General features: G+C 46.4%; 1 protein-coding gene across 3 annotated transcripts in view; it reads right to left on the bottom strand.

Moving 5' to 3' along the window:
- Positions 1 to 5,449: 5,449 nt before the first annotated feature.
- The window catches only part of BRINP1 (BMP/retinoic acid inducible neural specific 1), a 198,638-nt gene continuing 176,966 nt past the window's right edge, over positions 5,450 to 27,121 (bottom strand). For all 3 annotated transcript variants that reach the window (XM_069573829.1, XM_069573831.1, XM_069573830.1), the window contains one exon: positions 5,450 to 7,025. In XM_069573829.1, the coding sequence (XP_069429930.1) occupies positions 5,885 to 7,025 (1,141 nt within the window). In that variant the 3' untranslated portion in view covers positions 5,450 to 5,884. The remainder of the gene's footprint in view (positions 7,026 to 27,121) is intronic.

The raw sequence follows: 27,121 nt of genomic DNA, 5'->3' as shown, positions 1-27,121 counted from the left end.
GTTGGGAGCAGAGGTCAGATACTCAAATGAAAGAAAGTGAATTTGTGATTTGTGAAGCTCATGTGTCTATTCCAAGCTATTTGATGGAGATGGTTGTTGTTGTTTTTTTTTTTTTTGTAACTGATTTAATATTTTAAATGTTTGTGTTCTTCCAAAATTAACATGTTGAAATCCTAACCCCCAGGGTGATGGTATTAGGAGGTGGGACGGGGGGTTAGGTGATGAGGCTGGAGTCCTCATTAATGGGGTTTGTGCCCTCATAAGAGACCCAGACAGCTTTCTTGCCTTTACTGCCTTGTGAAGACAAGTGGGGGGGGCAGTGCTTTATGAACCAGGAAATGGATCCTCACCAGACACTTGAATCTGCAGAGGTGTTGATCTTGGAAACCCCAGCCTCCAGGAATGTAAGAAGTAAATGCTTGTTGTTTGAGCCACCCCATGCATGGTATTGCTGGAACAGACCGAATCGAGTAGGACAAACACTGTCCTTTCAAATTCATGTGCCACTGTACCGGGTTCAGGGAACTGGACTCTCTCTCCACTGAAGATGTAATACTCACCAGTGCATGCCTGCTCATCCTCTAGCCAAGCTCATGCCTTTCTGGTTTAGAGACCTCTTTCTTTAGTGCTTACACACAATGTATCTATTGAATAAATTTAGTATTTAGTATGGGCTTCCCTGGGGGCTCCACTGGTAAAGAATCCACCTGCAATGCGGGAGACCTGGGCTTGATCCCTGGATTGGGAAGATCCTCTGGAGAAGGGGAAACGCTACCCCCTCCAGTATTCTGGCCTGGGGAATTCCATGGTCTATATAGTCCACGGTATATATGTCGGGTTTTATTAACGTGGCCATAACTGTCATTTCCATTAAGGTGTTTACCGGTATGTTAGAAACCTCCTTCGCTGAGGGCAGGATTCAGCTGTATGAACTAACTACATTGGCTTGATATGGGATCGTAGGCCAAACCATGCTTGAGATGGGGAGAAGGGAACTAAACCCACGCCCAGTGGTCAAGGCTTTCAGGATGACTTTGGGTACAACTCCTCACCACGGAAAGGTGAAGTTTTGAATTTCATAAAATACAGAGTTTAGACTAGATTAGAGGCACTTACTGAAGGTTTGTCGTATTCTAGAATGTTCAAGAAAGATGATTAAGGGATCTGTGAAATATTCAAAAATGTATGTGGCAAAAATGTATGTGAAGGTACATTTTTATTTGGAAAGAATCCAGAGCTTTCCCATTTCTCAAAAACATCTGTAATTCCCCTCAGAGTGACCATGATTTTGAGGTGATTTTCTCCCCATGGGATCAAAACAGTCCCATTCCATTCCCTGAATGTGTCTTGATCTTTGTGTTGTTGAAGGGAAAGAGGCTTCCAGGCCCAAGTAGTCAGAGAATGTACTGCCTGCCTCGTGCAGAATGCTTACCATTAGATGCAACACTGAAGTGAGGAATGACCTTCCACTTGTCATTTCAGGCTCTGATCATGATTTAAAGAGACAGGGATGTTGAGAAAGGAGAGTTCATTCAGGTAACATCTTCCGTCTCGGTTCTTGGTTTGGTGCAGCTGGAGCCCCTGGTATTATCTTGTTCTCAGGCAGAGAGGGCGCTCTGCTCAGTCTGAACTTATTGTAACCAACCAAAGATTTGCACTGATCTTCAACTGGAAAAATGCTCATTAGAGACGATTTTGGTGACATAGAAGAGAGAAACTATTTGCATATGAAGTTCAGTTCCGATTATTATGGTTGATTCTTTTCAGTATCATGGGGCTGCTTCTTGTCTTGGCTAGGAGGTTGGACTGGATACTCTTTCACCTTGAGACAGTGAAAAGGGAACTATGATCATGATCAGTGTGCAAATTTTGCAGAATAACGTTGAGCATAACTTCATCTCTGAAGGATGAAATTTTACAAACCTTTAATGACTGCTTTACCCCAAAGAGTCCATTGTTCCATGTGTCCGCACATCTCTGCACTTTCCCTGCTGAGTTGACCATCTTTAATCCTATTGTTTGCCTTAAAGTCTATTTTGAATGCTATTAATGGTACTACATCAGCTTCCTCTTAGTTAATACCTGTCTAGGATACCATTATGCATCTTTTTCTTTTCAAACTTCTCTACCATTACTTTTACATTTGTACTTTGTAGTCTGACTACCTCTTTTTACTGATCAGTTTTGTCCAAGTACATTTATTGTGGTTATTTGTGTAGTATGTTTGGTTATTATGTTTATGTATCTAGCTATTAATATTTTAATGAATCTTTTCTTTCCCCTGTCTGCCTTCTTTATTTTTTTTAGTGACTAAACAACAACTAATTCAATACTTTATTCAAATAAAACATACCAAAATTATAGTAGAATGCAATGGGGAAGGAAAAGTGTTTGTTTTTTTTTTAATTTGATTTTCACAAAACTTTTCAGGCACTTGTAAAACAAATGAGCAAACAAATGTCTTCTTTTTAATTAAAAAAAATGTCTCCCTATTAACTTGAACGTTCTACAATCTTCATCTATTATTTTAGGGGTTCATCATTTCTCTCGCCTTGACTCTATGACAGCTTCCCTCAATCATTTATCACCATCTAGTGGATCCATGTCATTCTTCTCACCTCTTTCCAAAAAGAATGGGGAATAGGAGAAAGTGTTTGTCATGGAGATGATTTTATCAACATAGACAACCCAACAAGTTACGCTACATTTAAAAAAAATATTTGTGGCGATGGATAATCCCCGAGCCTTTTTCCTTCTATATGTCAACTTGTTCTACTTCCTAATCTTTCTTCCACTTATGACATGTAGTCTCTGTGCAATTATGATTTCAATCAATGAAGGGAGCCTTGCTGTTAGTGCGACCTCTTGTTGCCCTCCTCTTTGAAGGGGGCAGATATGCCAGGGTCCAGAATTTTCCAATGATTTTATCTGATAGCTAATTAATGGCCTTCTGTGGTTTCCATGGCAATGCCACGCTTTGCTGTCAGGCTTATCCAATGGGGCATTCTGTTCACTCTTTTGCCTTAGCATCAGCATATTAATCAGACACCATAGGTCCTTGGTTGTTGCATCAAACTGGTAAGATGCTAATTGAATTAAAATCTCACTTGAAGGCTTCAGGCTTGTCTTCCCCAATAGCTGGAGGGACCTTGTTAGCTCAAAGAGTTGGACCCAAGCAGAAGATGCCTGGAAATCCCCAGAACTTTGTATCCTTATATAAAAGTATTTTCCTTTCACCTTTGAACAAATATTTTGATGTCTGAATCTCTCTGTCCTTGAAAATTTATCTGATTTCCCTGCCCTTTCCAATCATTAGACATTGTTTATTCTCTTTGTAATATGATATGATGTAATTATTCAGTAATACTGTCAAGGTAAAGAGAAGAAAACTTTCACACACACACACACACACACACACACACTCACGGTTGGTGAAGCCTGGGGAAGAGCCTTCTTGTTATTTGCCCGAGTCCTTTTCATTTTCAACACTCAGGATGAGCACGCCCATCTAAAGCCTGTGCCAGCTGCATGAACCGAGTTCATAACTTCAGGGCTCTTCTCTGTGTATCTGACCCCACAACAGCACTCATCATGGTGTACTGTAATTATTCATTTTTTATTGGTTCATATGTCTTTCTCATCAATGTATGAGGGGCACAAAAAGCATAACCCATTTCCTTACAGATCTCATTTTTCTGGCATGTCCCATTCATCTCCCAAGTGTTGAAGAGGGACTTCCCTGTGGTCCAGTGGTTACAGCTCCATGTCCAGAGGGTGTGGGCTGTTGAGATGTTTGATGATTTACTGAACTGCTATGAAATCTTTTGCTTGATGAATAGCTGCTATGTGACCTTTGCATGAATAATTTCCAACCTAAATGAATATCGAATCTGCTCAAAATCTGAGGGCCAAACTACTATGATAGTGTGAAGCACACATTGTTAAATTGGTATCAAAATACATGCTAATTCATACTAAAAACTGGGACATTAAGTTTGGAATTTCACTATGCGAAAAAATAAAAGGATATAACTTCCCCCCTCTGCACACATACTTAAACTAGATAGGTCTTATGTGTTGTATGCACTGAAGCCTCCTCCTTTCATCTTAAACTATATAGGCGGGGTGGGGGTAAGTCTTTTCTTTGAGTCAAAGTGTTACAGACTCTGGTGAGCCCTGAGATAGTTTCTGTATTTTATCTATGAAAGTACTGACATGAGAAATGTACATTCTAGAACTGGAACCAGTGAGTGGAAGGTACACAGATGCTAGTAAATATGTAGAAGAACCATCTAATAATTAGATCTGTTTAATAACATAAGCTGGCATGAGCACTACTGATCCCCTTCAGTAAAAGAGGACTCCAAGGAATGTGGAAGACAGAACTACATGGGTTTCCTATCCCAGGAATGGGCCAGTTAGCAGACAGGGGTGATGTCCCAAAGACAAGATTTGCACTGGGCTGACACCGAGACCAGAGGAGTCCTGCTTTCTCTCCCAACCCTGACGTGTGTGGTCCTATTTCTCTGCCAATTTGGAAATGAAGACTCAGATGCTTGAAGCATCTCTAGCAAGTACTATCGTAGCAAGAAGATAAATGCAGAGTTCCTGAAGGCTAAGACACGCTTTCTGCCCCAATCCTCTACAGATGTGCTTTGAAATGAGTTCTCTTCCATACAGCTCTCCTTTCAATTTAAACCCCAAGTCCCAGACAAGGATTCTCAGTTTTCAGAGATGCCCAAGAAGTGGTAGTGGCAGTGCATTGTGTGTGCGTGTGTGTGTGTGTGTGTGTGTATTGAGTTAAAGGATCATGTTTTAGATACCCACTTGGGGAAGTTGGCCTGGCAGACCAATGCAATTTTAAAACCCACCCTATTTTATTTCAGGTATTGACTTTAAATCAAAGTAAAATACTCAGAGCGCTTCTAGGGTATCTGACACCATTTTTTTTTTTTTTTGAGACCATAGTTGAAATAAGTTTCTTCGTTAGAAGAAAAAAAGGGCTATCAAAACAACCTGAGACTGAAAGCTACTCCATCCCTTGGCAGCTCAGCTGGAGGAGTAAACACCACCGTGGCCAGCATGATGTTAGAAGGAGCACAGCCAACGGGGTCAGGAGGCAGGGTCACCTCGCTGTTTGGCCAGTAACCATATGTAGCCATGGGCTCGCCATTTCTCTCTGAGGCTAGCTCCCAAATGCAATCAAGGAGATCAACAGGCTGATCTCAAAGGTTTCTTGATGGTTTTAACACCCTGTGATTATGTGAATGCCTCTCCCCCAGGGTCCCAGGGTCCCAGGGTCCCCTATTGCCCAGCTTCAGTGAGTTTCAGTTTATTCAGTGTGAGGGAAGCTATCTGGGTGAGACAGTGCTGTCACTGAATCTCCACCCTCATGTGCAGCCGAGTCAAAAGAACCACAAGGAATTAAGCATAAAGAGGGAAGAAATCATAACCGAAGAAATATCTTCTTTATCTATGTCCATTTCCTCCCACAAGGAAAAATGGCAGTGTCGGTTTACATTACATATAGCTTTCTCTTTCGTGTTTAATCTTAGCACCTGCACAGCAGAGATCTTTACAATTCGTTGCATATGCTCTCTCCCATCCCACCCCCCCCTCAATACAGCACCTGAGGCCTAAGCAGCACCTCCCTCCAAGCTCCTCCCAAGACTGAGACCCTTCTTCACGACAGAGTATAGAAATAACAAACATGCCCCACGGTTTTATACAGTTGCTAGAACGTTTTTTCGTTTCCAACAAATGAAGACTTTTCCTCCTTTCCTTTGAATAGTAATTACACTTTACAAATGTGTGTTTGTTTTGCTTTGCTTGGTTCTGTTCTGTTTGTACAACAAAAGGGAACGCCCGCGGCCGGGAGTCCGGGTTAACAGAGTTTGGCTGTCATCTGGTCCGACTGTTTGAGGATCTCGGTGTTGTAGAGGTCCAGGGCGTGGTTCACCCTGATGATCTCGCTGTTGGTCAGTTTCAGGCGGTGTTTGAGCATACAGGAGAACAAGTCCAGCTGGGGCTTCCCCGGGGCCACAGGGGGGGCCAGGCGATTGATTCGGTCCCGAATGTCCAACAGGAGGAGCATGACAGACGAGGAGGAGTAGAACTGGCCGCCCTGCGTGTAGGACTGGTTGACCTGCTGCACGGCGCTGCGCAGGAGGTCGGCGTTGAACCTCAGGCTGTACCCGAACACCTGCACATCCGAGATCTTGATGTAGAACTGCCTCTTGGAGGGGTCGGACAGGTCCACGGGGCCCTGGCCAGTCTCATTGCGCAGGAGGGTAGGGAGCCGAGTCCGACTGCGTAGGTAGATATGGACCGTCTCGAAAAACGTTTTCCACCGGTTGCCCAGCAGCAGAGTCCAGTTGTAACACTGGCTGTTCTGGAGGCGGATCTTCTCCCAGCGCGGGTAGCCGAACTCGCCAAAGGGCATGTTCCAGCCCTCCGAGTGGCTTCCGCTGAAGGGGTTGACGTAGACGAAGAACATGGGGTCCAGGCTGCTGTTGCGCATCTGGCAGATACGCATGGACATGCCGATCACCATGTGGATGAAGTCCATGCGGTTCTTGTTGCTCTTGAGAGTGAGGGACAGGCGCTTGCGCCACCGGGGGTCGAAGAAGGTGTCGAGGCGGATCTCGTTGCTGATGAAGGTGGTGTGGACGTAGAGGCGCGAGTCCATCTTCTGCAGCAGGTACTTGAGCTCTAGGTCCTGGAAGTCCAGGTCGGTCTCGAAGCTGATGAACTGCTCGCTGCGCTCCGAGTCCACGTTCTGCGGTTCGCAGCGGCCTCGGTACAGCTTGTAGCCCTTGTTGCAGGAGCCGCAGAGCGAGATGTTGGCCAGGCTGCACATGGCGCAGCTGTTGTTCCCGCCAATGATGCAGGGGATGGGGCGCTGGCACAGCGTGGTGCTGCCGTGGCACACGCAGCTCCTCTGGCTCTCCAGGAAGGTGCCCCAGAACCCGTTCTCATTGCAGTAGAGAAGCGACTGGACCCTTGCAAGCCACTGCTGAATTGTCCTGGGGGACAGAGGGGAGATGGAGAATGTTAACCATCATGGGTGGGCTTGTGGTTCTCCAGCTGCTCATGCAAAGTGGGGCTGCCCAGAGGATGAAAGGACAGGGTAGGGCAGTTATCATAGGAAGGGCACTGAATGTCATTGCTGGGAACGACAGTGGAGCTCTGGGTGATGCCGCACACCAGCTACATGACCTTGTACTTCCCCTTCTAATGGGTCAGTGTCCTCATGTGTAAAAAGGAAAGGGATGGAGTAAAAGTGTTCTTTGAGGTCCTCTCAGCTTTCTAAATCTATTATTCATTCATCTCAAAGGCATTTGATTCAGAACCTTAAAGTGTATAAACTCAAAAACCCTGCTGAATGACAACAGAGTGTAGAAAGTCAGCAGTAAAGACGAATTGAGGGGTTATTTCTTTTACCCTACACCTGATGTTTCAACCCTCTTCACAGATTCTTCCCATAACATCTGAAAACTTCAGCAAAAATGAATTCTATCTTATATTACTCCGGAGATATGGCAGTGCTTCCGTATTGATGATCTCACGTGATCCTAATATTGCAGTTTCAGAACATATAAGGAAGATGCTATTCTCCCCATTTTTCTCCAAAATTTCAGTTCAGTGAAATTTCCATCACAGTACGAATGTCTAGGTCCCCCTCTCCACAGCCCTTCAACGCTTTTATAAACAAACCCGAGCCTGTCCCAGGTTCCAGCCTCTGGAACATTCCAATGAAGACAGATACTCAACCAGATAAGAAGCAACCGAAAAATAAATTAAAAAAAAAAAAAAAGATGTAAGACAGTCAGCTTAGCGGCCTCTCATCTTTCCTCATTTCTGTGCAAGTCCCCTCCTGGCCGTATTCCACACTAAGAATAATTCCTTACGTGTGTCTAGCACTTTTTACCCTCCCATTTTTCACTTGAGCTTCACAACAACACCCCCAAAATAGCTTGCGACTTGAGGTCAGTCTGAGATCGCTTTGAGTCCTGGCTCCTCCACTCCTGAGCCCGGGGAATGCTGGCTGTTTCCCTCACCTCCCTAATCACTCCTCCCACGCTGGGCTGTGGTAAGGATGGCATGAATTTTTATGTGAAATCTTAGTCCCTAACTCGGTAGGTATTAGGGGCTCCATAAAAGTTAGGCTCTTGTTATTCCTGCCAAGGGACTCTCAGCTCCATTTTCTAGACGTGGCAAGAGAAGCTTGGAGGCAAATAATACAGCAAGTGGGTAGAGGAACCTGCTGGCTCATAGCCAAGGCTTTTTTTTTTTTTTTTTTTCAAAGAAGAGTCAAGGAAGCATTTCTTAAGGCTGCCAAGCACCGCAGTACTGTTGGTGGAGAGGATGCCAATGGTGGCAGTGGTTCCTGATCCCCAGCTTTTTATTTTAGGCCGTGCTGTGTGGCATGCAGGATCTTAGCTCCCCAACCAGGGATCGACCCCATGATGCCCCTTGCACTGGGAACCTGGAGTCTTCTCCACTGGGCTGCCAGGGAGCCCCATTTTAGAAAATTGGAGACAGAAGCCCTTCTGCATTGTACTGCATCTCTGGTAGGACATGGTAGCGATGCCCCTGTTCTCTCATTTCCTCTGCCCAGCCACAATCGCCAAGCCCAAGAACCAGGAGGCAAGCAGCGCAGCCTAATCCTGAATGGCACGTGCGCTGGCCCAGGCCGAACTTAGTTTGAGGCTCCACTCCATAAACGGGAACAAGTCACTTCATGTCTCTGAGACGCAGGGTCCATATGCAAAAGGAGAATAATAAACCCTATCTTAGGCGGTGAGGGAGAGGACTGAATGAGATGATGTCTGTAAAGCATTTAGCACAGAGCTGGGCATAGACCAATTATTAAAAAGGTAATAATAAGTATTCTTATCCCAGAGAATAAGCTCTTCCTTTGAAGCTACTGAGAAGCTTTCAGGATTTCCCTATCTCTCTGGGGTGGAGGGAAACCTTTTGGTTACTGGGACATTTGGAAATGGATACTGTTGAAACTTGGCTTCCCAGAATGCTGCTGTGCTTATCAGCTGAGGGAAAATGGAGGCATAATTAGAGCGCTCCTTGGAAGGGCTCTGCTTTTAAGTCCAGGGAATGAGCCTGGCTTTGGCAATGAAACCTCCCTCAGGACATTCTGAACGCTGTATTGCAGCCCCTAGTCTTTTGGTCAGTTTCCCCTCCAGTCTCTTAAGGCATGAGAGAGGGGAGCCCTCCATCTCTGAGCATGGAGCCCAGAAACGTTTGCTGAATGAATGAGCCGACGACCACTGAATGAGTGAACAGACCAAAATTAATATTTTTTCTTATTTTTCATTAAACAACAACAACAAACTCCGCTTCTGTCTCCCAAGCTGCAGTATGAGTTTTCAATCCCTTCCACCCACACAGCTCCAGGCCTCCGCGGTCTCTGCTTCGTGCGGGCCAATCCTATTACAGGCTGGAGAACAGCAGAGGGCCCAGCCTTCAGAAAACGGAGCTGGAATGACAATGAGCCGCGCGGCTCCCACCTCCGGAGCCAGAGCATCAACTGAATATGGGCTCTGAGTCATGGAGAGTGCTGCGAGCCACAGGGGCCCGCCACACGGCTCCGATTGCGTGGTTCCATCTGACCGGAGCGCCATTTCAAAACGCCCCTTTCAAAGGGCCCACACTTAGCCCCGTCACTCCCTCTCCAGGCGACAGGACAGTACCCCATTGAGAGCTCCTCTGCTCCCATCCGCAAGGCATTCCATAAGCCCGGAGAGCGCCCCCTTTCTCGTGTCTCATCACTGGAACCCTTTGTCAGGACTCCCCCCACCACCTCCTTGAATCAATGCCTCCTTGTGGCCCGGCTCTCAGCACCCTGGGGGCGGGCGGGAGGGGGCAGATGGAGGCCCCCGGGGAGGCCGCCACCGGAGGAGGGGCGAAGGGCCGATTAGGATTCCAGCCCTGTCGAGCGGGAGGCACCGGGGACAGAGGCCCTCTGAGGCGCAGCCGAGAGCTGCCTGGCACCTGCATAATCGTGAGGTTGTGGGCCGGATCAAAGAAGGCATTAAGGGTCCAGAGGAGGACCTCGAAGGAGGCGGGAGACCGGGAGGGGGCGGGGAGCGCCGGGCGGGAGGAAGAGAGGAGGGAGGAGAGAGGTGGGGCCCCGGGAGGCCTGGGTGCTGGAGGAGGTGCGGGAGCAGGGGCCCACCCAGAGTGAAGGAGGAGGGGGCGGGAGAGGGGGCAGAGGTGACGGAGTAAAGGCGGAGTGAAAGTGGCAGCGGCTCCCTCGTGTCATGGACTGTAAGTCTGCCAGGCTCCTCTGTCCATGGGATTCTCCAGGCAAGAATACTGGAGTGCGTTGCCATTCCCTTCCCCAGGGGATCTTCCCCACCCAGGGATCGAACCTGGGCCTCCCGCATTGCAGGCAGATTCTTTACCCTCTGAGCCACCAGGGAAGCCCCGTAATTAGAGTGGGTGGAATGCGAATGAAGCAACTCAGCCAAGACTCTAACTCCCAGAATCAGGGAATGTAGACCCCTGATGGACCATCTGCATGCAAACAATCCTTTTCTGAAGCGGGGCAGAGAGAGTGGTCAGACCAGGTAGAAATGTTACTGTTAAGTCCCAATTCCCGATGTCAGTGAACTTTCCTTAGATTCCAGTCCTTCGTTTTGAAGAGATGAGCGAAACCAGAAAAAACAAGCCCATCCCAGTTTTTCGCACCCCTGTCCTTTTAGCACAAGCAGCTTCTCATAATGGGGACTCCACCACCATCAGAGCAATCTCCTGCACCTTCTCTACCTCTAGCTACTGCTCTGGGGAGCGGTCACTGATCCTCAGAAACCCTGCCAGGCTGGATGGCAGGCACGCTTGAAGCCAGCGTGCTCAACCACCAAGCATTCACTGTGCACCAGGCTCTGTGCCGGAGTTCTCCCAGAACACTGTGGATAACCATAGGCAGCACAGCCAGCCAAGCCCCGAGAAGCAGGCGGACTTGTCTGACATCACAAGCTTATGCCACATTCCAGACCAAGCTTTTCTGATGCCAGCATGGGCGCACTTTCCGACGAATCACAGTATAAAATTACAGCCGGCCGGAAGAAGCAGGCAGGCCATAAGAAGAGACGTAAATGGAAATAATGGAAAAATACTGAAACTTTGAACGTGTGAAGGGCCTATTAGCACATTCCTTGCTTCCCCTGGATCTGCCAGTCATCCCTCTCCTCCATTCACAGATAATTGGAGCTCACCGACAAGTGCTCAGGGACAGGCTGGGGACCAGGGGTAGGAGGGACCGTGATCTATAAATATCATTTCCCAGGCTGGCTGGTGACAGCCTGCCTCAACCCTTGCAATGCAGGAGCAGTTTAATAGGCCAGCTCCGGGGGGTGGGGGGGTCGGGTCTCACAGAGGGCTGACACAATTCCCACCACAAGGTAGTCCATGTGCGACAGTGAGCACCAAATTTTAAGGTGCTTTTCTCTGTCCCTGGAGATCCAAAGCATCTTCCCTTTTCAGCCAAAGCTGAACTTCACTACGTCCAATTCAGCATCTTTCTGCTGGATAGGACCCCAGCTCATTCTGATGGAGTGGGGGTTGGGGGCAGTGTTGATGAGAGGAAAGGAGGGAGGGCAGGAACTTGCATTTTCATTTCTAAAGCTGGAACCCCCTGGGGCCTGGTAGGCAGGCTCCCACAGAGGCAACACAGGAAGCAGCTTTGACCACAGAGGCAGAGAACCTTCGAGAAGAAGCAGCCCTGGAAATATCCAGCCATCTCCTGCACGTTTAGACCTGAGCCTTGAGGTCTGGTGGGGTGGAGGGTTGAGTGCTTTTTCTATCATGGCAGCCAGCCTTTATCCTCACATTAGCCCCAGGAGATAGGACTGCCTCATGATTTCCATCCCACCGAGAGGGCTCGGAGGACCAAAGCGGACTGCAATGTTCCCATGGTCACACAACATAGACACAGAAGATCAGAGCTCAGGATGTCTCCATCCAAACCCAGTGTGTCCTCCACTCCCCACTGTACTGTTCCTACCCTCTCAAATCCAGGCCGGAGGAGGAGCTGGACTGTGGTCTACGGAGATGCCCCTGCTGCTCCCCTGCAGGCTCAGTCTTGGCCTCAGCCAGGGTTTGCCAAGGAACTGACAGGCCTCCCGGCGACACAGCTGGAGCCGCTGGGCATTTGGAGGGCAGAGGCTCTGCCACCCGGGGCTTCCCATCCGTGCTTTCAAAGGCGCAGGCCTCCCTCTCAGAGCCACCCAGGTGGGGAGCCCGGGCTGGAATTCCTAATTCTAGCAAACTTCCTGCTGATTTTAATTGGAGGTTTTGCCCAAGACAGGACTGCAGTGCCAGGCCAGTGGCATTTTAGGGACAATCATACAGATCAAGTGCCAAGGAGAAAGGGGAGAGCAGCTCTAGGCTCAAAGAGAAAACCAAAATCCAGAAGTCTCATTTGCCTACGGGAAGTGTTTGTTTAAAAAGGGAGAGGAGTTTTTTTTTTTTTAAAAAAAAAAAAAAACAATGAAATTGGAATTCTGAATCATTATTTATGCCCTGTGCTTCTGCCTTTGTATTTCTGTGACACTGTAATGGGTGTCTGAGTGATTCTGTGAGACTCTACAAACCGTGGACTTTATAGAGCAGAGACTAGGAAGACAAACAGTTGTTCTTAGGTTTCTGATGAAGCACTGTTTTGGGGGATGTGCTGTGTATGACTGTGTGTGTGTTACAATAACAGCGCTGAGAAAAGATGAATATACCCATGCATGGAGCTCTGCTGAACGAAGCTTCGGTTTATGGACCTGCCAGTGAGAATTGGGACTGGCCATCAGAGCCACTCAGTGTCCATTCTCCCCACATTCGTACTTAGTTTTAATCATTCCCCTCTCTGAGCTCCTATCTCTGACTTAATAGTTTCTTCTTCTTCCTCTCGGTTTTTCACATGACGTCAGATCCTCCTGGAACAGTTCACAGCAGTGGGAAAAAGACCCGAAGAGAATCTTGGAGTCTCTCCCCACGGTGCAGATGTTTTCTGGTTTGGTGTTGTGCCATGAAGGCAATAGGCTTTTTTGGGGGGAGGGCAGAAGCTGAGGGCAGAAGGCAGGAGAGGAAGAGCAGCAATGCAAAAATCTGACAGAGTCTTTAAAATCGGATTGTCAGAAGTTTAGCTGGGGAGGATTACGAAACAGTTTTGGCAGTTACAGTTTTGTGTCTGGAAAGAGGTGACAGGCAACATTTTCAAATTTGGCATTCTGCTTTCGGGCATGGCTGTGCTGGAGGCAAGTGAAGGAAGGATCCAGAAGCCTCCTTAGGGCTGACAGAGAGGCTAGAGTAGCAGGAAGCTCCCAGGTGGAGAGCTGCAAGAGCGACTTACTCTTCCTGGACAGTGGGCAGTCAGAATGGCAGACACAAACCAAGAGGCATGAATGCCAGAAGTGGCTGGTCAGGGCTAATGGGCTGCATCCTGAAGTACAGCGATTCGGACAGGGAGGGGGACTCAGCCAAGGAAATGCTGCGCCTGCTCTACCACTATTTTGCTGTGGATATCTGACCTTGGGATAACTCACTTCACCTCTTTGATTCTCGGTTTCTTTATCTGTCAAACGGAAAAGGTAATACCTACCTTACACTTAATCTTCAGAACAAGAAACAGACACGAAAAACTCCTGGGAGGTTTGCAGTGAAAGGGCACTGTGATTGACCATTAACCATTATTATTACTGAGGGCAAAGAATAACTGTGTTTCATGAATGTTCCAGGTAAAAATACTCCTCTCGGTTACTAGAACAGCCCAGTTGATTACAGCTTAATGTCCTAATCTCACTGGTCACTCACCTTCCACGGTTCTAATGAATGCTGTCCCCGTGAAGCTTGAAGAAAGAGCTAGATGTGGCCCTGAAGCCAGAAAAGATGGGGTATGCAATCCCCACTCTGCTGCTTATTACTTAACCTTCAGCTAATCACTTGTCCTTCCTAAGCTTCAGTTTTCTCAACTACAGAATGGAAGAATAATACATTACTTGTGGGCTTGTCTTAAAGATCAGATAAGATAATGGATGCAAAGCTCCTGACATAGAGTAGGCGCACACTGTCTCTCAGGAAAACAAACTGTTGTGTTCCTCTTGAGTTCACAAAGAAAATGGTCCTTTTGAAATAAGTACAGATTTTAGAGTCCAGGGAAAGAATTCAATAATTGTTGCTGGATCCATTGAATATTGATATTAAAACAGCAACCTCAAAATCTCTTCTTGACACAATCTCTTCTATACCCCAGTTTCATTAACAGACGGATTACAGGTCTAAATGTGAAAAGTCATACAATAATAGCATCACTAAAGCACCTTTTAGAAGAAAACAGAGAGGGGTATCATGATGAGATTGGAGTAGGTAAAGATTTCTTAACACAGCTCACCATAAAGAGGGAAAAAACACATTGATTAATAGGGGTATATTAAGATTAAAACATATCCATCAAACGATACCATTCAAAGAGTGGAAAGACAAGCCTGAGTTAGAAAATATATTTGCATTACCTCTACCCAATCAAAGACAGTATTTATAGTGCATAAATAACTCCTACGCTGGCTGGATGCTGGGCTAGTCAAAGGCAGTCCAGACTGCCTCAGTCTGCACTCCTTTCTGAGTCTCTTTAAACCAGAGGCGATGCAATTATCACGATTTACATTTTTCTTCTCAAAGTTGTCACTAAATCTGTTCAATAAATATGATATGTCTCTCCCACCCCCAAAAAATGGCCAAAAGGGGAAGTAGGCAACTGATATGATGCTATGAACGGGCAGGTCATAAAAGAGGATATTCAAAAGGCAATAAGCACATGAAACTCCGTGTCATTAGTCATCAGGACCACGTCAACTAAAACTGCAATGGGATACTACTGTAGCAGGATGCTACCATCAAAATAGAAAGGAAGAGAAACACTAAGTGTATGTTCATATCCACAAGGACGTGGAACAATGGAAAACTCTTCTGTGCAATGCTACCTGCAAGAGAGATTACTGGCTCAGCAATGCTGGGAAAATTGGGAAGTACCTACTGAAGCATCTGTAAAGCTGAGGAAGCCCGCCCCTAGTAGACACCCAACACAAACGCGCACACGGAAGTTCACCCCAGGGCATGTGGAAGACAGCAGCACATCCTTGGCGGGCCCCATCCTGGAGACTGCGACAGGAGAAAGGACGTCTAGAAACACAGTGGAGCGCCCTTGCGAGTGAGTGTCCCGAAGCCGCACAAAACAGTGCGGAGCCCTTGTGAGTGAAAGTGCCACAAAACAGCGCGGAGGAGACACAGCAGAGCGCCCTTGTGAGTGAGTGTGCCGAAACCGCACAAAACAGCACGGAGGAATCTCGCAGAAGAATGCAAGGTAAGAGGAAGCCAGATACCAAGGTGCACACTGTATAAAAGAGGAAAAACTGAGCTAGAGTGGGAGCAGCCATGAGAGGCGTGATTCCCTTGGAGAGAAGCCTGGCAGTACCTGATGGGAGCGAAGAGGACCCAGGGGCTTCTGCCCTGGGGATGACGCCCTGCTCCTGGATCTGGGTGCTGGTTACATGTAGGAATTCATCTTGTGAAAATTCATCTTACTGCACACTTAACGGGATTTTCACTTGCTATATAACTCTAACACTTCCATAAAACATTTACCCCTCAAAAAATCATCCTTTAAAACAACCAGAAAAACACTATTAAGCCAGCAATATGTTACATTTTTCTATCACTTTTAAACTTTCCAAAGCTCTTCCAATGGGTTCTCTGGTTTCAATCCGCACACCTTTTCTGTGTCATAGGTTGGGTTGAAAAGGGTATCAGGGATTTTAACAAATATGAAAAACTGGGCTCAGAGAGGCAAGATGATGTCCTCAAGGTCACCAGTGAGTTGTTGCATTGCTAAGATTACAGCTTGCCCAGGTGTGAGTTTGTTGGGCGATGTGGAGGGTGGAGGTGGGGAGGAACATAGGGAAATGGTGCTGAAGGGGATAAAGAGCTACAAAAATGGTTAGAACTCAGTTCTATTTCTGACTCAATCCTCTGGATTTTATTCTGAACAGGAAGCTACCTCTGAGCCTCAGGGAAGGGAAAAAAAAGAAAAAACTAAAACAACAAAAGGGTCTGAAGATGCTTATTTTCTTGCCTTACGTCAACGGAGTGAGTCAATTGCCCTACCTGCTACGAACGCACAAGGACACCCAGGGGCGGGCCTGGAGACATCCCTGGTTTTAGCGCTGGGCTGAGCAAGCCTTGTGCATCTCTCACGCAGGAGTCATCTGCAGGCACCCATCTCTTCCCCTCACCTCGAGCATGCACCCTTGGGGTGCTGTGGGGTTTGGCCTCACTGCCTTCTTTACCCCCATAAATAGAAAAGAAATCAAAACATATTCTTAGTTAAAAGCTTCGCTTCCCCCATGGTTGGGAGGGTACTTCTAGGCTTCTGTGACTGACAACAGGCTGCCCTGAGCCGGCTTTGGGTTATCTGTGGGCTTGTATCTTTTCCTCAATAGGACAGTTGAATATACATTCAAAATGGGTCTTTGTCATGAATTTGCTACCCACTCCTAGGGTGCCTGCACCGGTATGGTACACACACCCATCGGCAGGTCAGGGACCATGAAAGAAAGTGAAAATGAAAAGTGACCGGGGTCTCCTGCATTGCAGGCGGATTCTTTCCCAACTGAGCTATGAGGGAAGCCCCAGGGACCGTGAAAGTAGCAATTAACTATGGTGGGTGGAGTGGTCTGTGTGTTTAGCACGCGGATTTTCAGAATTCCAGAGTGGAATGATGCCTAGACAAGCCTTGGTCCATGGGCACCTGAGAATGACCTACTTGAGGTTACAAGTAGTACCTGGACCCCCCGAAGCAGAGTATTTCCTTGGAGGAAGGAGGCATCCTGCATACAGGAAATATTCACACTTTCCAAGCATTACTGGACACTGGCTTTGAACGGATAATCTTTCTAGGAGACACAGAACGTCACTGTGGCCTACTGATCAGCACAGGTGTTTATGCGGGGGTCAGGTTCTCTCAGAGAGTCTGGCAGTTATTTCCTGTGGCTATTTCCGCAGTCTTCTGGAATCCTCCACAGCTGGCAGAATCCCCTTCCCTCCCATTTCTGGTATCCTTTTCAAATAATAAAAATTATACTATGGAACATCCTCACCCTTTAACCAGCTTCCAAGAACACAAAACAAGAACAACAACATTTACCTAGGCTGAAGCACAGTGTAAGGGGCATAAACCACAAGATAAATCCACTAAAACAACCTCTGTCTTGATTGATGGGGATTCTCAAGGGCCGATTTGTATTAGAAGATATTTCTTCACAAGGTCCGTGAATAGTGCACTGCCCTCTGTACTAAAATGTATCACAGTGGAAACAAATGAACAAACGAAAAGCCCACAGTGTCCAGCAGGCAGCCTTGCATCCTCTGACACTCCTGCCACGGACAGGAGATCTCTGGTACCTCCCCTCGAATCTGGACGGGTTCCACCACGCCTTTGATCGCTGAAATGGGGCAGAAGCGATTCACTTAGTTTACGGACTCAGCTCTCAAGAGACCAGTAGCTTCTACTTCTTGTCTCTTGGAAAATTCCCCTTGGAGCTCTGAGGCCACTTATAAGCAGTCTGACCACACTGCTGGAGAGAACACATGAACAGACCCTGAAGAGGGGAGCTGCCCAGCTGAGCATGGCTTTCTGACCCTCTCTGCTAAGGCTCTGGATATGCAAGTAAAGCCTTCTTAGAACCTCCAGCCCAGCCCAGCTGCCAGCGGAATACCACTGAGTGGTGGCAAGTAACTTCCTGTGCAACAGAAGAACTGCCCAGCCAATTCTGGTGCAAATTTCCAACTCATAGATCAAGAGCATAATATAATGATTGGTGCTTTAAGGGCCTAAATTTGGGTCACTTTGTTAAACAGCAATAAGTATTCAAACTATTATACACCCTGAGTCCCCAGAGAGAACCCAGGATCTCTCTTCCCTGTTCCACTGCTACCCAAGTTATGTTACTGAATGAGGCAGAACTTTAAAAATGTCTTCTCCCTCCCCAAGATTCCAGGCTCTAATCCCAAGATCTGTGGTTAGGGTAAGGTATCATTCCCAAAACCGTGTCCTGATATTTGGCACAGAAATTATCTAGATGACCTAATCTCATTAGAGATGTCCCTTTAGGAGCAGAGAGTTTTCTCTCCTGTTGGCAGAAAGGGAATTTGGAGAGATCTGAAGCATGAGAAGGACTTGACGCACCTTTGTTCCTGTGAAGGTGCAGTGGTCCATGTACCAGGACTGGAGAATAGCCTCTAGGAGCTAAGAGTGACCTCTGGACCAACGGCCAGCAAGGAAAAAGTAACCTCAGTCCTACAACCACAGAGAAGTGAGTTCTGCTAACAATCAGACTGAGCTTGGAAGAGGGTTCTGCTCACAACTTCAGCATCTTGACTTCTGCTTGTGAGACATCAGCTAAAGATCCAGCCACACCAGGCCTAGCCTTCTGACCCATGGGAGCTGCGAGATAATAAATGCCTGTTGCTTTCAGCCTCTAAATGTGTGGTGGTGTGTTACAGAGCAATACACAAGCAATATATTGCGTATATTTGCAAGGAAGTCAAACCAGTCAATCCTAAGGGAAATCAATCCTGAATATTCATTAGAAGGACTGATGCTGAAACTGAAGCTTCAATACTTTGGCCCCCTGATGAGAAGAGCTGACAACATTAGAAAAGACCCTGATGCTGGGAAAGACTGAAGGCGGGAGGAGAAGGGGATGACAGGATGAGATGGTTGGATGGCATCAATGACTCAATGGACGTGAGTTTGAACAAGCTCTGTGAAGCTGTGAAGGACAGGGAAGCCTGGCACGCTTCAAGTTCATGGGGTTGCAAAGAGTCAGACATGACCGAGTGACTGAATGACAGCTCTGTTTCATTTTACTCTTTAATAAAATGGCAGGAGTAGGTTAGATGACCTTTTAGGCTCCCTGACAGCCACGGCATTGTGTGCTTTTGTAATTTTAAGCCATTTAGCCTTCCTGAGCTTCAGATTCCCAAGGTAAAGCACAGGTGCAGGCCCAGTCCTGCGCTGGTTCTACTTTACCTGCTAGATCTCAAGATCTCTGTAAACAGAGCTGTCTTATTCACCACTCTGCCAGGACCCCTTGCACAACGCCTGGCACTTAGCAGATAATCACTAAGTATCTGCTGGATGAAGGAACGCATGGATAAATGAATGAAGATTCGGTGTAATTATTAATGCACATATTCTCCAACAAGAACAAAGGGCTATGCCTATACAGGAGGGCAACAGAAGAAGGGGTATCATTTCATAACCCTGGCTGGTTGTTAATCACTGTAAGCCTTAGTGTTCTTACCTGTGCCTGGGGAGTCTAATCCTTGTTCTAGCTCTACCCTCTCAAGTTAATATAAGGATCAGATAAGTCCACTGCTGTCCTTTGCGAAACAAAATAATCTATATGTAAGGTATCTGTCTTGTACATAAGGTATTTGTCTTAGTGATAGTTTGCTTTTTAGAGTTAGGAATGCTTCTAAGCCAAATGGGGTAAATTTATTTCCTAATTATGCCAGAGACTGAGTCTCTTCCTGCTGTTATTTCGGCCACTGCTGGTTAGCAGTCCTGCCACCTCTCCGCAGGAGTTGTACCTGCTGGGAGACTGGGCCATTAGCATCTGTTTAAGCAGAAGGTATTAGAAACTCAGCTCAAAGGAGTCTGGCTGAAGGCTGAGGATCTCTCTTGTCAGGAACTCACAACCTGTAGCGGCACACCAAGTAATCTGGGTCACTGCCTCTCCACCTGGACTAACTCGTCTTCTATGGCTGTGTGCAGAGGAACCCTAACCCTTTAAAACATTCAGAAAGAATGGTTCTATGACCAGACAAGTTTTAGAAAATATGCACATGATCCCTTCTCTACTGAATTTTTTTTAAAAAATTTAACATTTATTAAACTTATTCAATCAACACATTCCTCCCCTTCCCCCATTCCTTCACCACTTTCCAATGTCCTATCGATGCCCTTATGGGAACTAATTTTTGCATGGTTTCCACCAAGTGCACACATCGTGGAATGAGACCATACTTATGGTAGTGAAGAGAGGCTTCTAATCCAAGGTGAGTTTGGTCTCCAGACCAACAATATCAGTATCATCTTGGACCTGGGACCCATCCCCCACCTATGGAATCAGAGACCACTGGGGAAGGGTCCAGCCAGCTGTGTTCAAAAAGCCCTCCTGGTGACGGTGAGGACCACTGCCCTAGCCCACAGATCAGTGGTAAAGCTCATGTCAGCACAGGGAAGAAACACCGAATCGTCTTACATCCGGGAGAGAGATTCCATTGATTCTCTAGAGAACATTTCCTAAGTGCATTCCTGGTATTTTTCCCCAAAAGTTACTCATCATCTAAAAGGTAGTATACAAATTCCAAAGCTAGGTATTCAGTCCCTCCACAATTTCACTTCAAAACACTGATCTAATCTTATTTAATAACAATTAGGGCAACCATACTAAGATCTAGTATTTGTTTACCATTTGCTATATGCTAAGAAAACGAAGATCATGGCATCTGGTCCCATCACTTTATGAGAAATAGATGGGGAAAGAGTGGAAATAGTGTCAGACTTTATTTTGGGGGGCTCCAAAATCACAGCAGATGGTGACTGCAGCCATGAAATTAAAAGATGCTTACTCCTTGGAAGAAAAGTTATGACCAACCTAGACAGCATATTCAAAAGCAGAGACATTACTTTGCTGACTAAGGTCCGTCCAGTCAAGGCTATGGTTTTTCCAGTGGTCATGTATGGATGTGAGAGTTGGACTGTGAAGAAAGGTGAGCACCGAAGAATCAATGCTTTTGAACTGTGGTGTTAGAGAAGACTCTTGAGAGTCCCTTGGATTGCAAGGAGATCCAACCAGTCCATTCTGAAGGAGATCAGCCCTGGGATTTCTTTGGAAGGAATGATGCTAAAGCTGAAACTTCAGTACTTTGGCCACCTCATGCGAAATGTTTACTCATTGGAAAAGACTCTGATGCTGTGAGGGACTAGGGGCAGGAGGAGAAGGGGACGACAGAGGATAAGATGGCTGGATGGCATCACTGACTCGATGGACGTGAGTGTGAGTGAACTCTGGGAGTTGGTGATGGAAAGGGAGGCCTGGCGTGCTGTGATTCATGGGGTCGCAAAGAGTCGGACACAACTGAGCGACTGAACTGAAGAACACTAGATATCCTAGAGATCCTTCAAGAAAATTAGAGATACCAAGGGAGCATTTCATGCAAAGGTGGGCTCAATAAAGGACAGAAATGGTATGGACCTAACAGAAGCAGAAGATATTAAGAAGAGGTGGCAAGCATGCACAGAAAAACTGTCCAAAAAAGATCTTCATGATCCAGATAATTACAACGGTGTGATCACTCACCTAGAGCCGGACATCCTGGAAAGTGAAGTCAAGTGGGCCTTAGAAAGCATCACTATGAACAAAGCTAGTGGAGGTGATGGAATTCCAGTTGAGCTGTTTCAAATCCTGAAAGATGATGCTGTGAAAGTGCTGCACTCAATATGCCAGCAAATTTGGAAAACTCAGCAGTGGCCACAGGACTGGAAAAGGTCAGTTTTCATTCCAATCCCAAAGAAAGGCAATGCCAAAGGATGCCCAAACTGTCACATAATTGCACTCATCTCACACGCTAGTAAAGTAGTGCTCAAAATTCTCCAAGTCAGGCTTTAATAGTTCGTGAACTGTGAAATTCCAGATATTCAAGTTGTTTTTAGAAAAGGCAGACGAACCAGAGGTCAAATTGCCAAAATCTGTTGGATTATCCAAAAAGAGAGAGAGTTCCAGGAAAACACCTATTTCTTCTTTATTGACTATTCCAAAGCCTTTGAATGTGTGGATCACCAGAAACTGTGGAAAATTCTGAAAGAGATGGGAATACCAGACCACCTGACCTGCCTCTTGAGAAATCTGTATGCAGCTCTGGAAACAACAGTTAGAACTGGACATGGAACAACAGACTGGTTCCAAATCGGGAAAGGAGTACATCAAGGCTGAATATTGTCACCATGCTTATTTAACTTATATGCAGAATACATCATGAGAAATGCTGGGCTGCATGAAGCACAAGCTGGAATCAAGACTGCTGGGAGAAATATCAATAACCTCAGATATGCAGATGACCCACCCTTAAGGCAAAAAGTGAAGAAGAACTAAAGAGCTTCTTTATGAAAGTGAAAGAGGAGTGTGAAAAAGTTGGCTTAAAGCTCAACGTTCTGGTCTCATGACATCATGGCAAATAGATGGGAAACAGTAGAAACAGTGACAGACTTTATTTTCTGGGCTCCAAAATCACTGCAGATAGTGACTGCAGCCCCGAAATTAAAAGATGCTTGCAAAGGTTATGACCAACCTAGACAGCATATTAAAAAGTAGAGACATTAGTTTGTCAACAAAGGTCCATCTAATCAAAGCTATGGTTTTTCCAGTAGTCATGTATGAATGTGACATTTGGACTATAAAGAAAGTTGAATGCCGAAGAACTGATGCTTTTGAACTGTGGTGTTGGAGAAGACTCTTGAGAGTTCCTTGGACTGCAAGGAAATCCAACCAGTCCATCCTAAAGGAAATCGGTTCTGAATATTCATTAGAAGGACTGATGCTGAAGCTGAAACTCCAATACTTTGGTCACCTGATGCAAAAACCTGACTCATTTGAAAAGACCCTGATGCTGGGAAAGATTGAGAGTGGGAGGTGAAGGGGATGACAGAGGATGAGATGGTTGGATGGTATCACCGACTCAATGAGCATGAGTTTGAGTAAACTCCTGGAGCTGGTGTTGGACAGGGAGGCCTGGCGTGCTGCAGTCCACGGAGTCGCAAAGAGTCGGACACGACTAAGTGAACTGAATCGAAGAATAAAGCATGTCTATTGAGGCCAGTGGCGGCTGTGACGAGACACCCCGTGTCTGAGCTCAGGGGCGGCCGGGAGGAGACACCCTGCATCCAAGGTCAGGGGCAGCCGGGTGGAGACACCCCGCATCTGAGGTCAGGGGCGGCCAGGAGAAGCCACCTCTCACCCGAGGCCAGGGGTGATGACCCTGAGGAGCCACCCTGAGCACAAAGCCAGGGGCGGCAGCTGGGAGGAGCCACCCACCCTCGAGGCCAGGGCTGGCAGCCAGGAGGAGCAACCCAGGAGTGGTGGCTTGACAGGCACAGGAAGGCCTAGAGGAGCTATCCCACATTGAAGGTCAGGAATGGCGGCATTAAGGAGATACCCCTCGTCCAAGGTAAGGAGCAGCGGCTATGTTTTGCTGGAGCAGCCGTGAAGAGATACCCCACGCCCAAGGTAAGAGAAACCCAAGTAAGATGGTAGGTGTTGCAAGAGGGCATCAGAGGGCAGACACACTGAAACCATACTCACAGAAAACTAGTCAATCTAATCACACTAGGACCACAGCCTTGTCTAACTCAATGAAACCAAGCCATGCCTGTGGGGCAACCCAAGACGGGAGGGTCGTGGTGGAGAGGTCTGACAGAACATGGTCCACTGGAGAAGGGAATGGCGAGCCACTTCAGTATTCTTGCCTTGAGAACCCCATGAACAACATGAAAAGGCAAAATGATAGGATACCAAAAGAGGATCTCCCCAGGTCATTAGGTGCCCAATATGCTACTGGAGATCAGTGGAGAAGTAACTCCAGAAAGAATGAAGGGATGGAGCCAAAGCAAAAACAATACCCAGTTGTGCATGTGACTGGTGATAGAAGCAAGATCCGATGCTGTAAACAGCAATATTGCATAGGAACCTGGAATGTCAGGTCCATGAATCAAGGCAAATTGGGAGTGGTCAAACAAGAGATGGCAAAGGTGAACGTCGACATTCTAGGAATCAGCGAACTAAAACGGACTGGAATGGGTGACTTTAACTCAGATGACCATTATATCTACTACTGCAGGCAGGAATCTCTCAGAAGAAATGGAGTAGCCATTATGGTCAACAAAAGAGTCCGAAATGCAGTGTTTGGATGCAATCTCAAAAACGACAGAATGATTTCTGTTCGTCTCCAAGGCAAATCATTCAATATCACAGTTATCCAAGTCTATGCCCCAACCAGTAATGCTGAAGAAGCTGAAGTTGAATGGTTTTATGAAGACCTACAAGACCTTTTAGAACTAACACCCAAAAAAGATTTCCTTTTCATTATAGGGGACTGGAACGCAAAAGTAGGAAGTCAAGAAACACCTGGAGTAATAGGCAAATTTGGCCTTGGAATGCGGAATGAAGCAGGGCAAAGACTAATCGAGTTTTGCCAAGGAAACGCACTGGTCATAGCAAACACCCTCTTCCAACAACACAAGAGAAGACTCTACACATGGACATCACCAGATGGTCAACACCGAAATCAGATTGATTATATTCTCTGAAGCCAAAGATGGAGAAGCTCTATACAGTCAACAAAAACAAGACCAGGAACTGACTGTGGCTCAGATCATCAACTCCTTATTACCAAATTCAGACTTAAATTGAAGAAAGTAGGGGAAACTGCTAGACCATTCAGGTATGACCTACATCAAATCCCTTATGATTATACAGTGGAAGTGAGAAATAGATTTAAGGGCCCAGATCTGATAGATAGAGTGCCTGATGAACTATGGAATGAGGTTCGTGACATAGTACAGGAGACAGGGATCAAGACCATCCCCATGGAAAAGAAATGCAAAAAAGCAAAATGGCTGTCTGGGGAGGCCTTACAAATAGCTGTGAAAAGGAGAGAGGCAAGGGGCAAAGGAGAAAAGGAAAGATATAAGCATCTGAATGCAGAGTTCCAAAGAATAGCAAGAAGAGATAAGAAAGCCTTCTTCAGCGATCAATGCAAAGAAATCGAGGAAAACAACAGAATGGGAAAGACTAGAGATCTCTTTAAGAAAATTAGAGCTACCAAGGGAACATTTCATGCAAAGATGGGATCAATAAAGGACAGAAATGGTATGGACCTAACAGAAGCAGAAGATATTAAGAAGAGGTGGCAAGAATACACAGAAGAACTGTACAAAAAAGATCTTCACGCCCCAGATAATCATGATGATGTGATCACTAATCTAGAGCCAGACATCCTGGAATGTGAAGTCAAGTGGGCCTTAGAAAGCATCACTACGAACAAAGCTAGTGGAGGTGATGGAATTCCAGTGGAGCTATTTCAAATCCTGAAAGATGATGCTGTGAAAGTGCTGCACTCAATATGCCAACAAATTTGGAAAATTCAGCAGTGGCCACAGGACTGGAAAAGGTCAGTTTTCATTCCAATCCCAAAGAAACGCAACGCCAAAGAATGTTCAAACTACCGCACAACTGCACTCATCTCACATGCTAGTAAAGTAAGGCTCAAAATTCTCCAAGCCAGGCTTCAGCAATACATGAACCATGAACTTCCTGATGTTCAAGCTGGTTTTAGAAAAGGCAGAGGAACCAGAGATCAAATTGCCAACATCTGCTGGATCATGGAAAAAGCAAGAGAGTTCCAGAAAAACATCTTTTTCTGCTTTCTTAACTATTCCAAAGCCTTTGACTGTGTGGATCACAATAAACCGTGGAAAATTCTGCAAGAGATGGGAATACCAGACCACCTGACCTGCCTCTTGAGAAATCTGTATGCAGGTCAGGAAGCAACAGTTCAAACTGGACATGGAACAACAGACTGGTTCCAAATAGGAAAAGGAGTACGTCAAGGCTGTATATTTCACCCTGTTTATTTAACTTATATGCAGAGTACATCATGAGAAATGCTGGACTGGAAGAAACACAAGCTGGACTGAAGATTGCTGGGAGAAATATCAATAACCTCAGATATGCAGATGACACCACCCTTAGGGCAGAAAGTGAAGAGGAGCTAAAAAGGCTCTTGATGATAGTGAAAGAGGAGATTGAAAAAGTTGGCTTAAAGCTCAACATTCAGAAAACGAAGATCATGGCATCCAGTCCCATCACTTCATGGGAAATAGATGGGGAAACAGTGGAAACAGTGTCAGACTTTATTTTTTGGGCTCCAAAATTACCACAGATGGTGACTGCAGCCATGAAATTAAAAGACGCTTGCTCCTTGGAAGAAAAGTGATGACCTACCTAGATGGCATATTCAAAAGCAGGGACATTACTTTGCTGACTAAGGTCCGTCTAGTCAAGGCTATGGTTTTTCCTGTGGTCATGTATGGATGTGAGAGTTGGACTGTGAAGAAGGCTGAGTGCCGAAGAATTGATGCTTTTGAACTGTGGTGTTGGAGAAGACTCTTGAGAGTCCCTTGGACTGCAAGGAGATCCAACCTGTCCATTCTGAAGGAGATCAACCCTGGGATTTCTTTGGAGGGAATGATGCTGAAGCTGAAACTCCAGTACTTTGGCCACTTCATGCGAAGAGTTGACTCACTGGAAAAGACTCTGATGCTGGGAGGGATTGGGGGCAGAAGGAGAAGGGGACGACAGAGGATGGGATGGCTGGATGGAATCACGGACTGGATGGACATGAGTCTGAGTGAACTCCAGGAGATGGTGATGGACAGGGACGCCTGGCGTGCTGTGATTCATGGGGTTGCAAAGAGTCAGACACGACTGAGTGACTGAACTGAACTGACTGATCTTGGGTGATCCTCACAATAACTGGGGAGAAAGTACTGTTATTTTCCTCATTTTACTGATGAGGACACTTCGGGCCAGAAGCTCTGAGCTCACAACTCACTGTGATTCTATACCAGACTGGCTGCTTCCAGATCCGATATACTCAATCTGGATTTATGTGCTTTCTCTGATTTCTTATTTCCCATGTCTGGGTGAAATCAGTGTCACATTCAATTCTTCATAAGTACATGCTGTTGTCTTAAACAACCATCTTTCCACCCCAAGTTCAAAGCATCATCATCCTTTAACTTCCATCTCAAATGGTCCCTCACTTCAGGTCAGCAAACGCTGTGTCATCCCATGCCACCTTACCTGTCACTGGGGGGACACACTGGTGAACAAGAAAAGTGGAATCCCTGCCCTCCTTCCCTGGTGGCGCAGGGGGTAAGAACCCGCCTGCCATTGCAGGAGACACAGGTTCGATCCCTTGTCTGGGAAGA

Source organism: Ovis canadensis, chromosome 2, assembly GCF_042477335.2.
Source record: "Ovis canadensis isolate MfBH-ARS-UI-01 breed Bighorn chromosome 2, ARS-UI_OviCan_v2, whole genome shotgun sequence".
Taxonomy (NCBI): Eukaryota; Metazoa; Chordata; class Mammalia; order Artiodactyla; family Bovidae; genus Ovis; species Ovis canadensis.
This window is presented reverse-complemented; position numbering and strand designations above follow the sequence as displayed.